The sequence below is a fragment of the Pseudonaja textilis genome, chromosome 5 (genome assembly GCF_049901715.1).
Source record: "Pseudonaja textilis isolate UNSWEBS1 chromosome 5, rPseTex1.2, whole genome shotgun sequence".
NCBI lineage: Eukaryota > Metazoa > Chordata > Lepidosauria > Squamata > Elapidae > Pseudonaja > Pseudonaja textilis.
Window position 1 is genome coordinate 2508897 of NC_141994.1, and position 15740 is coordinate 2524636.

At 35.0% G+C, this 15740-nt stretch overlaps 1 protein-coding gene across 16 annotated transcripts in view; it reads right to left on the bottom strand.

Moving 5' to 3' along the window:
• NRCAM (neuronal cell adhesion molecule) overlaps positions 1–15740 on the bottom strand; it is a 154055-nt gene that overhangs the window by 68974 nt on the left and 69341 nt on the right. For 10 of the 16 annotated variants that reach the window (XM_087933951.1, XM_087933950.1, XM_087933941.1 and 7 more), the window contains exons 2-8: positions 14397–14483; positions 13563–13761; positions 8918–8935; positions 5549–5654; positions 2896–3095; positions 2500–2622; positions 576–746 (exon numbers count right to left, since the gene is read on the bottom strand). In XM_087933951.1, coding sequence (XP_087790077.1) covers positions 576–746; positions 2500–2622; positions 2896–3095; positions 5549–5654; positions 8918–8935; positions 13563–13650 — 706 coding nt within the window. In that variant the 5' untranslated portion in view covers positions 13651–13761; positions 14397–14483. The remainder of the gene's footprint in view (positions 1–575; positions 747–2499; positions 2623–2895; positions 3096–5548; positions 5655–8917; positions 8936–13562; positions 13762–14396; positions 14484–15740) is intronic. The other 6 variants (XM_087933943.1, XM_087933942.1, XM_087933948.1 and 3 more) reach the window with 1 other exon arrangement.

A 15740-nucleotide genomic window follows, 5' to 3' on the forward strand; every position in this document is an offset into this window, starting at 1 on the left:
TTCTGATTTCTCATGTCCAAGTTAGGAAATAGTCCTCTTCTGGCTGAGAAGCATGTTTGAGAGTTACTTCCCCTGTACTAGAATTTCCTAAATATTGAGGAAAATCCACCTGCCTCATTCAAGAAAGTTTCTCAAAGAGGCCAGGGTTGTAACTGGCACAAATATGTCACAAATTATTTAATGTTTCCTGGTTACAGAAGCTACAAATATTTCTTCTATTCTACAATATTTTTTGAAGTGATTATGACATGAAACTTTACTTGCAAGTATGATCTGATTGGCATCATATTTAATCAAACTGTATTCAAATGAAACTTGAAATTTTGCTAAGCAGTTACTTAATCCTACTAATATCAAAAGACTTCAAGTACTGAAACTATTTGAGAATAGCAACATATACTGCTTTAGTTGTAATAAAGATATATTGCAAATTATTTTGATTCCTTTCTCAATGGTTCATTTCAATATATTGCAAGAGGGCACAATTTTGCAAGAAAATGTTTTCTACTATACCAATATAAATTATATTTTGGCTAAATATAATGTCTACAACCAATTTAGAAATTAATACATACCTGGTTCAACTTTTAATGAAATAGGTTGTTTCTGTTGAATAGTTTGAGTGTGGTTAAATCTTGCATAACATATATAATCTTCACGGCTATCTTCTTGTATTATATTAGAAAAATAAAGATCTCCATTTAGACTTTGTGAAACTCTATTATTTTGAGGCAGCTTTTGAAAGGCTATAAAAATAAATGAAACATCTGTAATGCCAGCTCACAATATAGAATTATTTTAAGAATATATATATATATAACCAACAGTTTCTTCTGTCAAGACACTTCTATTCTATAGCCACAAGGAATCCAGTTCAACTTAAAGGGATTTTTACCTTTAAGAGAAGTTTTTCTTAATTGATGTACTCTACAACTTCTATTACTATGGCAGTTTCAGAACTATATTTCAGTTCATACTATGGTTTGTATAACTCATTCCATGCATGGGAGATATACTTTATTTGTTTCAAGGTTTTTATTATGTATTCAGAATTGAAAATCTAATTACAATACCTAAAGTGGGATAGAATGTTAAAAAGAAGTAACACATTCTAATAAAGAATATTAATTCCAATAATATGACTACATTAGGCCATGTTCAGAAATTATAAAAAAGATATCTAACTGTAGATAACCTATGAAAACATTCTCCACTAACCACATTACACTCTCTATTATCAATTAGACAAAAATAAACATATGAAATTTATTGAAAACAGAGTAAGCAAACACTTCTTGAAAATCTATTGAAAATCTAAGCACCATTGCGAAATTGTGAAAAGGAAACCAGGAAATAATAAGAACTAAATAAAACGGGAAGGAGCAAAAAGAAAAGCTACAGAAGAGAAACTTTGTAGAGCTTTAACTTTTTGGTGTTGCATAGTCTGTGAATAGAAAATAAACTAAAAATAGAGACTTGGACATTTTGAAACTGTGGTTAATAGCTAAGATAAAATGGAGTCTCTATAAGAACAATATAGAGTGTGACAACTAGAAGAGATAGATATCTGTTAAACATCTGTTGGACAATAATTGGTAGTGTAAGAGAGAGAGAGAAGAGAGAGAAGAGTAGAAGACTGGAACAACCACTATATAGGACAAATGGCAGAAGACTGGCAGAACGCATCCACGAACGTCAACTAGCAGTCAGAAAACATGATAAAAATTCTTTAATTTCACAACGTATAGAGATATTTAACCATAGTTTCAATTGGGAAAATGTGACCATCTTAGACAAAGCCAAATTCAAAAACATCAGGGTGTTATTGGAAGCCTGGCACTGTGACAAATCAGCCATCAATAGATACATAGACATTAACAACATCTATAGACTATGCAAGACTATCACCCAGCACAAAAAAGAACAAAAGGATCCAAACACCTCTCCATCAGCAATCAGCACCCAGATCAGCATAGATTAATTTCAAGGTTTACATCAGACCAAAAATCAAGTAAACAATACCCTATCAAGAAACTGCCAAAGAGCCAACAGTAAACAGCCCACCCAAAGAATCTTTCAGACCAACCCCACTACACTGACTGGGCAAACCATAAGAATAGACACTGGTCACAAACTACATTCCTTATTAGCACTAATGATGTTTCCTAGTTTGGATAATGAACCATCTGCAAGAAAACAAGCAAGCTCAGAGAGTACCAAGGACCCCTCATTTGGATGACTGGTACATTTATCCACTTTTTAATATTCCCACAATATAATATTTCCCTTTGTTGAAAGTCAGGGCTTATCAATTATTTTGCAGTCCAAGTTATTATAAGCCTGCAACAAAATGAATTTGAATTGCATCTGATGTATAAAATAACAAAAGAAACCTCTCCCATATGTCTTATTGCTACAATCCATGGATCATCAGAAATAGAAAAACTGAAAATATAATTTTAGTTTTGTAATTGAATATGGGTTTCAAATGTAACTTACAGTTATCCATCCAAAATATTATAGGTGGAGGTAATCCTGCTGGCGGCCTGCAGGGAAGAATTGCATATTGACCTTCAGTAACTCTTACTGGAACTAGCTTTTCTTTAGTCCACAAAGGAGATCCTATGTGGAAAAAATACTATCATTTAGTCTTCAAATTAAAAGAAACAACCAGGAAAGGAAAATACTGTAATATAACATAAATATCAGACAAAATGAAAATTGTATTTAATTTTTAAATACAAGTTAACGAACAGAACAGTGTTCTTTCTCAGGTAGGAATTTGATTTTGTTGAATGATATAACCTGTTACATAAAAGCAAGGATTTCAAACATAGAGGAAAAACAATTTGCAAGAAGTGAGAGAAATAAAAGTTTCATTAATATTAAACTTACGGGATGCTCTTATAACGATATTATTGGAAATTGCTGCTCCAAGCACATTCCTTGCTGTACATTGATAAACCCCTTCATATAATTCTGCTTTTCCTCCTTCATGAATAATATTTATTAAAAGAGTTCCTGAGTGAGGCTTCATTCTTATTCGTGGATCTTTATCTATATCAAAGTGAGTTCCATTACGTGTCCATGAAAAGCTATCAATAAAATAAAAACACTGAAAAAAATTCTTTATTAAAAAACCACTTGTTTTAAGAAAATGTACCAGTTATAATAGTATAAACATAATAAACATAAACATAATAATAACAGCAATAATAATAATACTGATAGTAGTAGTAGTAGTAGTATTTAGATAGCCAGTTAAAAATATAAGAAGTAAAGATAACAATTTTCTTAAAACACCTATCAAAAAAGTCAATTACAGGTTTATTTGCTCTAAATTATAACACAACTTAAGAAAGCATGATCTTAATGCTGGGATCCCAAATATGATTGAACAGAGATAAATTTTAGATGAGTGAACAGCATATTCAATCAGGATGACGCATGAAGTGGATATAATGATCAAGCTTAGTCCAACATTCTGAATCCAGTGACAAGTTCAACCATCTCCTCCCCTTCTGAATATGGAATACAAGAATTCAGCAGATACAATATTCCATTAATGCAGGGGTGTCAAACTTGATTTCACTGAGGGTCACATCAGGGTTGTGTTTGACTTTGGAGGGCCGGAAGTGTGCATGTCCATGGCCATTGTGGGCTTGGCCATGGTGAGTGTGACATGGGACTTGTGTCGGGGAGGCACCTGTAGTAGCCAAATGCTAAGTCAGGACTTCCCTCACTCTCATTATACTCTCCTTCATTCCTTCCTTTTCTTCTTTTTCCTTCCCTCTTCATTCTAATTTCATCTTCCATCCACTCTTTTCTTATTTTTCCTTCCTTACTCTCTTCCCATCTTTTCTTCTTTTTCTTTGTCCTTCCTCTTTCCCTTTCTCCTTTTCTGCCCCTTCGTGCATGCTCAAATGCAAAAGAGGAAACCTTTCTCCTTTTATTTTGTTTTTAGTTTTGATAGCCCTCTGGCAGCCAAAATGGGGCATAGGAGGTCTATACTAGTTGATCTGAAATAAGAATGAAATCATCAGGACAAGTCAGCTTGTTCACAGTTTGGGTCTTTCCTCAAGAAAAGAATTAGTAGATATCAACTCCGCTGATAAGCAGGGAAACAGAAAGCAAGTGTGGCAATTTGATTTTAGTTGAATTATATATGCAAAAGCTGGGGAGGAAGATAATGAGCTCAGTAATATGACAACAGCTTAAAGGATGGGGGTGCAAGTTAAGAAAGTAGTCATAAACACTTAAGGGGTGGTGGGGAATCAAGGCCAGCTTGGGTTGACATTAGTTGAAAAAGCAGATTGGGACCCCCAAATACACACAGAGAGAGAAAGACCGAGAAAGATTCCAAGTCAACATAGGACTCCAGAAACCTCAGCCAAGTCACCAGTCCCTTTTCTGTGACAAGTAGAATCTGTTAAAAAGAAGGACATGTTTAATTACCTCTCTGGAGACTATAAACCAGAAAGAGAGCGTGTGTGGGGGGTATGATTTTCTGAATAGTCTCAGAAAGAAGATAAAAAGTGAGCTGAGAAGCAAGTCAAGAGCAAGCAAGCAAGTTTGTTGTTCACTATGGAACAACACAGCAAATTACAAGGGCTTCTTGAGCAAAAGTCACAGGAAACCGTCCAGACTCAAATTGGGGCACACACGGGCCCCCATGCTGCATTTTAGCTAACAGAGGCACCGCAGGCCAGTCCTTTGCTATTTCCAGGCCAGGTCTGCAGCCGGCAGGCTGGCCTTGAGTTTGACACCCTTGCATTATTAATGTATTTAGACCACAACTACTTTGGCCACTTAGAACTGGGTATAAATCAATAGCTTCTTAGCAATGGTTCTGGTTATGAAAGTTAATTATTTAAAATACAAATCATTAAGAAACAAGTGCCCCGAACAATTGCATCATACTTTTGAATCTGATGGGAGCCATGCCTTGAACATATAAAGGGCGTTCTTGTACACACACACATGCACACACACAAATATGCATGCGCGTGTGTGCTCACTCACACACACAAACACATTTTCCATAGTATACCAACAATGTTATTGAATTCCTCTGTTTTCCCCTGCCCCGCCCCCTTGAAAGCACAGCAGAAGATGACAGTAAAGGAGAGAGCCTAATAGCTCTTTGTGGCATAGGCAAAGTGAAATGTAGGAAATACTTTTTGAAGGAAATAATGTCAAAATGAAACAATTTCAGAGACTTCTGAAATTCTGAGCTTCTGACAGAACCATTTAAAAACAGTTAAGCATTTACATGATGTATTTTGATCTGGAATCAAACTTATCTTTGTATCTGTAAATTATTGGTTCATAAAATTTAGATATTAAAGCTGCAGTTATCAGAATAAAGAAAGCCTGATTATCCAAACCTACTTTTTTCAGGCATACATAAAACTGCATTATAAAAAAGACAATAAATGTATGTATATAAGACAATCAATCCAGTAATCACTTAAGGATAATGTTTTCCTTGGGCTGTATGATGTATTATAAAAAAAAAACAATGAATGAATACAAATCTAGGACTTACGTAGGAGATGGTTTTCCTTTTGCTTCACACTGTATTACAATATTCTCTCTTGGATCAATAATATAGTTTTTGGGAGACTGCTGTGTTATTGTTGGAGGCTGTGGCACTTTTTAGATAAAGTGATCAAAGAGAAAATGGAAAAATACATTTTTATTCACTGGTTTTAAACTCCTCTTTCCCTTCAAAGGCTCAAGGTGGCAAATAGAATACTTCCTTCCCTGGCTATATCCACAAGAATAACCCTGTGATGTGAATTGGTTAAAAGAAAGTGACTAGGCCAAAGTTACCCAGGGAGCTAAAGATGGACATGAACCTGAATCTCCTCAATCCTAAATTAACTATATCTCTAAACTGGTTGAATAATAGTAAAGTTAATTGCAAACGTTTAATATATTAAAATCATACTTAAACCCACAAGGGAATAAGCTCTTCTCAAAAGAACATGATCATTACATGACTGTAGAACTGCATTTTAATACACACAAAACAATGTTTTCTACATATAAAATTTTAGGCAATTCAACTAAGATACCAGTTTATACCAGTCGCCATTTCAGCACACACAGTATGCTGTGTATAAGAACGGTTGTTCTTATAAACCAAAACCAGTATTTACTGTACTTACCTTGTCAGGCAATAACTAATGCTATTTTGTATATTTTTATATTCAAAATTTATTCTTAACTATCTAGTAAATCATGAAAAGAACTTGTCTCAGGATTATACCTTGGGGCCTTGGTTTGATTGTTATGTTACAGAGAACATCAGCTTATACAAAAAAATCTGTCTGCTTCTAGAAGATACACTGAATTTTTCATCAGTGGAATACAGTGAATTATCAGATGCCAGGCTAGCATCTTTTTGGGTACCAAATTTGACTCAATTTGTTCTTAACTATCCAGTAAATATCTCTAATGAGACTGGCAATCAATTCATGAGAATGAAAAGAACTGCAGTTTTATATAACAGCAAGTTTTCACATGATGAAATGAATTAATCATAACTAAACATATTAAAACAGAAAAGCTCTGATGTGAGATGGTAATTGTGAGATGAAAACTGACCTGCTTAAAGTGATTGTGCTTAGAGTGCAAGGCTAATTTCTTTAAGGCACAGAAAAGTTCATTCCTATTCAGGACTGTTCCTATTATCCCAATTCCGAATTCCAGTGATTCAGACAACTAGTTTCTAGGACAGGATCTATGTCTAAATATTGATGATCAACGGGAAGGTCTAAATAGTTAAAAGAGTAAGTGTATGTTCACTTGGCATGCTAGGGCACATTTTGCACTAAGTCCTATGAGAAAAGTATTTACTGTTTGTCTATGGATATTTTCAATCATCCAGGTCATAGTTGGTGTTTTTCCAAAAGGTTTTGGCAAAATGACATAACAAACTATAGCCTGCCACAATCTGATATTTAATGACAATTTCTATTACTATCTAAGAGGCATTTAGAGAAGTCAGTATTTCCTAATCTCTACAACTTCAGCTTGGAGAAAAAAAGGAACCAATCTCAGGTGGTACAATAAAGTTACTGCTTCCCCAGTGCCATTTTGTCCCAATTTTACTCAGTTCTCTCTACAGGGAGTAGAAACAGCAGTAGGTATGGCTGAGGAGGCCCATTTTATCACCTCAGAGGTTGGAAGTAAATTAAATAGTCAATGATTGCAAATGCCATATTTATGTAATACATCTAGCAAGAAGATGATTGTGTAAACCAGAGTGGGCTACAAACATATGGATAACATTTTGCTCTCCTTAAGGAAAAGAACCAGATATTTCAAGCAAGCAAACTATTAAGCCTTTTCTTAAGAAACAGTCTTTCTTTTGAGTATTTATCATATGATGCAGGCATCTTATTGCTTAAAATACAGCGATGCTATATGGGCTTTGGTATGCTGGTAAGATTCATACTGTAAGTGCTTAATAAAAAAAACTTTAACGTGTTACATTTTAAGAACTATCTCTGGTTCTTATTTTATTTGTAATATGTCTACGGAGATTCTCAATCATTCAGGTCATGGTTATCCCAAAGGTTGTTTTTCAAAAGGTTCTGTTAGAATTGAAAAAGTTTCTTGGATGAGAAGTGAAACATTTTCAAAGAAAACATTTTAAAAGAAAACAATGAGAAAATCCAGTTTATTTTTTTAATTTAGGAAAGAAGTAAAATAACTTATTTTCCTTCGTCTAACCCTTCAAAACAGATAATAATACATTTATATGAAGCTTATGAAAAGCAAAATTCTAATTGTATATGCCCATCAATCAAAACAGCAAAAGGAAGAACACTTGAGCAAATAACACACTTTGTGTACAGATGAATATTGATCTGGAACATCAGTAACAAATTCTCCTGATACTTTGGCATTAGATCTTGTATATTTAATGAACAAGAGACATTTTAAAATAGGAAAAATGCCTCTGGGTTTCGCTTTCCAAAATGCAATCAATTCTCTAAATCCTACTTCAATAATGTGCACTAAATGCATTCAGTCCAACTTGCTTTTAAAAGTGTTTTTGTATGAGTTTTAAAGAATATATGAATTCATAAATGGATAGGTACGTACTGTGTTTCCCCGAAAATAAGACCCGGTCTTATTTTCTTTTGGGCCCAAAATGAGCACTTGGGCTTATTTTGGGGAGGTCTTGTTTGTTTCATCACAAAGCCCTGCCGAGTGCCCCACCACCCCACCTATGCACAGGAGGCAGTGACTGCATGGAGCAGAAGGCAGAGGGAGGCAGGTGCCCAAAGGGCATCGGCTTGTGCACCTTGGATCAGCTGCAGGCTGCTGTGGAGAGCAGAGCTGGTGCCACCACCATGACGTGGAGAGAGAGGGAGAGAGAATGATCTGATGAAACCTGTGTGTGTGTGAGAGAGAGGGGGGGAGGGTTGGGTAAGCTAGTGCAGGGTGCATGGGACAATCTTCACCCCCCACCTTGTTTAGTTCTCAACCTCCCACTGCCTCATTTCGTCCTCCACACACCCATTGCTTCCTTTCGCCCCACTCCCCACCCAGCTTGATTTTTATGGCTGTTCCTCACCCACCTCGTACAACAGATGGTGGGTAGGACTTAACTACTAGGTCTAATTTTGGGGGTAGGACTCATTTTAGGTACAGGCGTGATAATCAGGCTAGGGATTTTTTCAGAGTAGGTCATATTTTCGGAGGGAAACAATATCTTTTAAATATTAAAACTAAATATTTAAACAATGTTTAAATTCATGCCAAAATTTTTCTTGAGTGTAATTTCTATAAGCTATCATCTGTACAGAATATTAAAAACACAATAAAATGGTTTAAGCACTTAAAAATTGTATTAAGTCACACACATAATTTTTTGTGTAGGCTTAGGGGCAGAACTTACATTCTTCAAGAAGTTTTGCTTTTTTCCATGTATCAGATTCAGCAAGTGAATTGTAAACATGAATTAAAGAAAATTATTTGTTAGTAAGATAGGAGTAATGAAATCCTAGAAAGAAAAGATACAGAGAAAGTACAGGCATTCATGCTAAAGATCTTTTCTGACCATCGATACCAAAGTCACTTTATCAGCAAAGAATCAGCATAGTTTCTTGCACAAGGTATTTGGAAATCTTGTTTAATGTTGCATTGTCAATTATAAATATTATTCCTAACTTATATGGAATAATTAGCATTGATACCGTGTTTCTCAGAAAACACAACCCACCCCAATAATAAGCCCAATCCTATTTTGGGGGGAGTGGGCCTAATATTACCCCTACCCCAGAAATAAGCCTGGGGGATGGGCATGGCTGGCATGAGTGGCAGTACGGGCACTGGGGGAGGTGACTGTACAGCTGCAAAAGTTATTCTGCACTGAAGCAGAGGCATTCCAAGCCTTCAGCGTATCCCAGGATTGCAACGCTGAAGGTTCAGAATGGAGTGTTCAGCGTTGCAAACCTGGGATATACGCTGAACGCTCAGGGTGGAGCCATTTTTGTGAAAGACAGGAAAATGGGAAAGAGAATTTTCCTGCCTGTTATCCATTCCACTTGGAGCAGGACCTTGCAAGGCTTGTTGTGGCTTTGCACTCATGAATGGCAACACCTCCATGAGCTTAGATTAGATTTAGATTAGATTCAACTTTATTGTCATTGCACATGAACACAGGCAACGAAATGCAGTTAGCATCTAACCAGAAGTGCAAAACAGCAATGAAGTATAAATATATACATACAGATATACAAAAAAATGTAACTATATATTAATATATATATATATATATATATGAATATATAGCATATCTATGGAAGGAATATATACAACTGTACAGAGTGTTTATGAACATATTGAATATAGGTATAATCAGGGGTGGGATTCTACCAGTTCACACCTATTCGCTAGAACCAGTTGTTAACATTCTAAGCAGTTCAGAGAACCGGTTGTTAGAAGAAATTACTGGCCTAATCCTGTAAGGAAGGCAGGAAGGAAACATTCTGGTGTTGCTTACAGAAACTGCCTCTCCGTTAACCCTTATTACATTCTTGGCATTCTTGGTTCTCAGGAACTTCTTTGGAGTTTTTCCCCTCCTTTGCTGGTACTTTGCTTGTGTGGAGTGACCATTCAAAGTTACAATGGCACAGAAAAAAGTGACTTATGACCATTTTTCACACTTACAACTGTTGCAGCATCCCCACAGTCATGAGAGGCCAGGAGAGGAGAGGAGTACCGCGATGTGAGTGATATTGAGTTGGCCATGCCCAGCCAATACCCTGACCACCAAGCCAAGCTCACTAAGCCATGCCCACAGAACAAGGCTGTTTCTACTTGCTCCTTTTTTTCCACTTTCTCTTCCTGGGGTTCTATTATTTTGTTATCAAGTTTCAATTAAAATGTATCTTTGAGGAATCTTGTTAAAATTTCACTGTAAGTTCCTTTTAATTACAGTTCCATTCCTTAATTCCAGGCAGTCTCCTCCATTTTTCCAGATCCTGCCCTTTTATTCTTTTTTTTTCTCCTTTCCTGCTTTTAAAAACTTTTAAATGTCCAGAAATCTTTATTATCCTTTTGACTTTTATTTTCAGCTTAGATGCCTATTAATGTCAAAGTGGATTTTTTTTTTCAATTTCTTGCTTAAGTCTCTTAGCAATCAGTATCAGGAAGGGAAGGAAAAAAACCTAATCCTTTCCCTTCTCTCTCTCCTTCGCAGCTTCAAAATCTTGTTTGGGAACAATGTTGTTAAGTTTAAATTCCAGGGTACCTTATTTGTTGCTTTTGCTGTTTGACCAGGTCAACCAAAGTTTTCTCTTCTTATCTTCCTCCTGCGCATTCTTTTCCGGTCGAGTTCTTCTTTGTAGTGGCCATTTCTGACCACTGCTACAACCGCCTTTGGGAAAGGGAGTAATGGCCAGCTGGGGAGGAGAGATGCGGCTCTCCTCAACTCTGCTGGCAGTCTCCCCCCTCTTCACCTCTACGGGGTGGCTTAGCCCCAAAACCAGCCGGCTCGGGGCGCTCCAGCGGCGAGCACGGATCGAAGCCTCAGAGAGATGAGGTTTCGGTCTGTCACCGAAGAAGCTCAAACTGGAAGTCACTAATTCTTGCTTTGTTTTGAGTTCACCCTTTTCATTTAAAATATCACTGTATCTAATAATATGTTCCATTTTAAAAACATTTGGATACGCAAATGCCCTCATTGTCGATAAGACTGTTATTTTCAAATAATGTTGTTCCCTTATTTTCTCCCATGTTGATAATAAAGCATCTCGAATATAGTGTCTCCGGAAATATCCATGCACTTAACTTTCCTTACGCCATAAAAATGCATGCCACCCCAACTGCAGATCATGACCTTCCAATATTAACAGTCTAGCGTTTCTCAAGACAATCCATTCTTTCATCCACATCAATATTACTGCCTGATAATATAATTCCCAATTGGGTAGTCCAAAGCCTCCTCTCATTCTGGTATCCTGTAACAGTTTTAATTTGATTCTTGTCTTTTTCCTCTGCCATATATATTTCAGCAACATATTATTTAAATCCTCAAAGTATTCTTTCCCTAATTTTATTGGAATCATCTGGAGCAAATATAATATTCTTGGGTAATATATTCATTTTAATCGTCAATATTCTCCCTGTTAAATTGTAAGTTTTTCCATTTTTCCAAGTCTGTCACAATCTGTTGTTTTAGTCTGTAGTAATTATCCTCCTTGAGTGTTCCACATCTTGCTATCAATCATATCCCCAAGTATTTAACTTTCTTGTGATCTGGATATTTAATCTGTCTATTAACACTTTTCTTTGTTTTTCTGTTATGTTCTTTACTAAAATCTGAGTTTTTTTCTTTGTTTATTTTCAGTCCTGCAACCTTCCCATATTCTTCTTTATTTTCTATCAACTTAGGACCTGTTTCCAATGGTTCTTCTAATATGAACACCAGATCATCTGCAAATGCCTGTAATTTATACTTTCAAGGTCAATACAAATAGCAATGGTGACAGAGGGCATCTTTGCCTAGTTCCTTTTGTCATATTGATATTATCTGTCAAGTCTCCATTTATCATTACTTTTGCTGATTGTTTGTAATATGCCTCAATTGTTTTAATAAATCTTTCTCCAAAGCCCATCTCTTCCATTTGCAGCAACATAAATTGCCAATTTACATTATCAAAAGCTTTCTGTGCATCTAAAAAAACCAAGGCCATTTGCTTCTCTGGATGTGTTTCATAGTGTTCCAATGTATTCAATATTATCCTCATATTGTCTTTTATTTGTCTCTTAGGCAAAAATCAATTTTGATCTGTATGTACAAAGTGGTTCAAATATCTTTTAAGTCTTTCTGTCATTATTGAGACAAAAAGCCTCCATTCCGAATGCTGAAGTTTCAGAATGGAGGCTTTTTGGTGAACGGGAGGAAAATGGGGAGGGGGAATTTTCCTGCCTGCCATTCTTCCCTGAGTCTGTACTAAGCTTGAGGAATAGCTCCTTCTGGCCACTACAGAAGCGGCCTGGTGAAGGGGCAAGGCACGTGGGGCATTCTTTCAGCTGTGATAGAAGCAGCCCAGTGGCTAGGCTAGGCACATGGCGGGGGAAATTAAAACACCCCTCGAAAAGACAGCCTAGCCTTTTTTTTAGGGGTCTAGAAAATAAGGCCCTGTCTTATTTTCTGAAAAACACGGTACATATTATCTTGGCTGATATGGAAATAGAATTAATGGATGGCGTAACCTGTCCACTGAAAACAAAAAGCAATCAATATACAGAACTAAATGTAAGAATAAGTAACAGAGATAGAATGTCCTGTTGTTAGTTGTGCCATTTCATTACCATCTGTTTGAATACAGGAATTCCACGTTAATATTTTGGTGAGAACCATTAGTTCATTTGCACTGGAAAGTATAACTCTGTGTTTATCACATGGGGTTGAAAAATAAATTCTTGCTAAGTTGATAAGAATATAAACAGCCAAAACTGTATGTTTTACCACTCTCTTCTGATAGCCTTTTTAATAGAACAATGGATTCTAAATATTCTCAACAGTGGGTTATAAGTACTACAGATAATTATATGAACTGCATGTAAAACCAGAGATTTTAATGGTTCTATATCTGCTCTTGCAGTTGATGTATATTGTTGATTATTTTTAGAATATAGCCTTTATTCTTATCTCAGTAATTATTGCCTTTTAAATATTTTCAATTGTACTCTGTTAAATATACTTGTTTTCATTGCTAAGTCACTAAATAGGTTATGAGTGTTAAGGTAGTCAGAATGCTAATCGTTTATTCTGAATATATTTTACATGCTGAAATAGCAAATGTATAACAAGATAATTATTAATGGAACATTTAGGGTGAAAAGCAAAAACAAACTTTTATAATGAACAAGAATTTCTACGGGGAATGAAAAGATGTGTTTGAGTATGTACAAACACGTCTTCTCTGCAATGCTATTTTGTTATATAGATTTGTTCTAGGTGATCGAGATATTTGTTTATAACAATTGTTCAATCAATATCTTTCCATAGATTGTGAATTGTTAGTACTTACAATCAAGAGGAACATCCAATGCAGTAATAATTTGGCATAAAAAAATAACCAAATGTATTCCTTTTTCAGAGATGCTGTGAATATCCATTCTTATTCAAAGATAGACCATGAAACTTGCTCTAGAATTACTACAAGCTCAACTTTCTGTTCTTTAAGATTTCTGGAATGTTTTTATTTATTTTGTATAAAGTTGTGCAGCCTAGAAAAGAAACAATTCCAAACAGAAAAAGAGAAGTAAATGCTGTAATTATCTTGAATTACTAATTAGTATGATTCTATACTACGGCTGTTTCATCTGGCATAAAAAATCAGCAAATATCAACATATGGGATATAACATGTAAAATGCAGGGACTCCAAATACAATTCTAATACTGTAATTTATCTTTTACACAAAAGAGGTGTCAAAATTTGAATGCAGAAATTTTGATGGCAAATTTGAAATATATGAAGTCATTCTTTGATATAATAAAACAGCAAGGAACCTTCTCAAAATTAACTTAATTTTCCTTCTTATGTAGCTGGTGCTATGTTTGTAGTTCAGAAACAGAATATACATTCCCATGTCTTAAACAGAACACTGCGTGAAGGATGGCTATGTTCAGGAAGTTAGTCTCCAGCTCTTTCCTAATTGGAGACAGAAATTTTGAGTCCTCTTCAAAAAGAAGACAAGATATTTAGGAACTATTTCTGAGTATGAAATTGAATTTTGTATATGTTTTACTCTGTTATTTTAGGCATCAACATATCATATTTACTCAGAGGATCAGTTTATAAATAATTCACACACACACACACGCACACACACACAAACTATGTAACTATGCCTACTTACAGGAATGAAGTTTATTTCACAGGGTCCACAAGCGCATCTTTTATTTTCTAAGAATATTCTGTTCCTTTATTTTCACACTTTTTGTTCCTTTAAAAAATATTATTCAGAAAGGGAAATAAAAAGACAAAATGATATAACTGTAATATAATGCAGAAGAAAAGAACAAAGACATTCTCCAAACAATAAGCCATAGATCAGAATACTGGATTAATAGGTAAAAGGTTCTCATTTTCAAACATCATGTTATACATATTGTTCAGTCTCTACATTAACAACCTTAAACATTGTTTCTCTTCCAAAATCATATTATATTTTATGTGATTTATGAACACTGCATTATATCCTTCTTACTATTAATATTCCTACCTACATTAAGCAAACTATGGTGGCCTCATCAATATCCTGGCCATAGCCCTGCAAAATATCTGGGTCTTCACTTCTTTTCTGCTTTTCCAGAAAGTTGTTACATTCATATAATTAAAATTGGGGGAGGAAAGAAATAGATGTACTTCCATAAGCTGGACAGAAAGCAGAATCTACATACAATCAAGTACATAACATGCTTTTAAGAAAAATCTTATTTTTTAAAACAGACCCTCTATCTGCCAGGCAACATTTCAATCCAATACAAATTTGATTTTTCTTCTTATTTTCCTCAATTGTGTCTGATCCTCAGATACTGCCTGGAGAAATTTGTAAGACTGAGAGAAAATGACTGGCCCAAGGTCACCCAAGTAGTTTCATGCCTCAGGTGGGACTAGAACTCAAGATCTTCTGATTTCTAGCTTGATGCTTTAACCACTACACAAATTGGCTGTTTGAAAATGGATAGTACCAATAATATTTCTGAACAGCCACATATTTCCTCAGTAACATCAGTTTTCAGTTTTGGATACATAAAATCTTTATTCAAGCTGAGTCTAGAACAAGCATTTGATAGGAAATCAGTGTATTTAATTCAGAAAGCAGAACTCAATAAAGGCTTCTTCTTTTTGAATAAACTTTATTAAGTTTTACAATTAAAACAGAAAAACAACGCTCAAACAAATTGGGAAGGAAAGAAGAACAAAAAGGGAAAAGGGGTAAACAATTAAAAACAATTACATCATCAACAATTTGTGGTTCCTTATTTATCTCATTATTTTGTGCCATATTTGCAATTAATCTTTAGTGCGAATATCTAATTACTACTATTAACACTCCTCATTCACAAATTATTATTATTATTATTATTATTATTATTATTATTATTATTATTATTATTATTATTATTATTATTATTATTATTATTATTCGGTCTATCTTTTATCAGTCCACTCATACCAACAGTTCCAACTCATATAG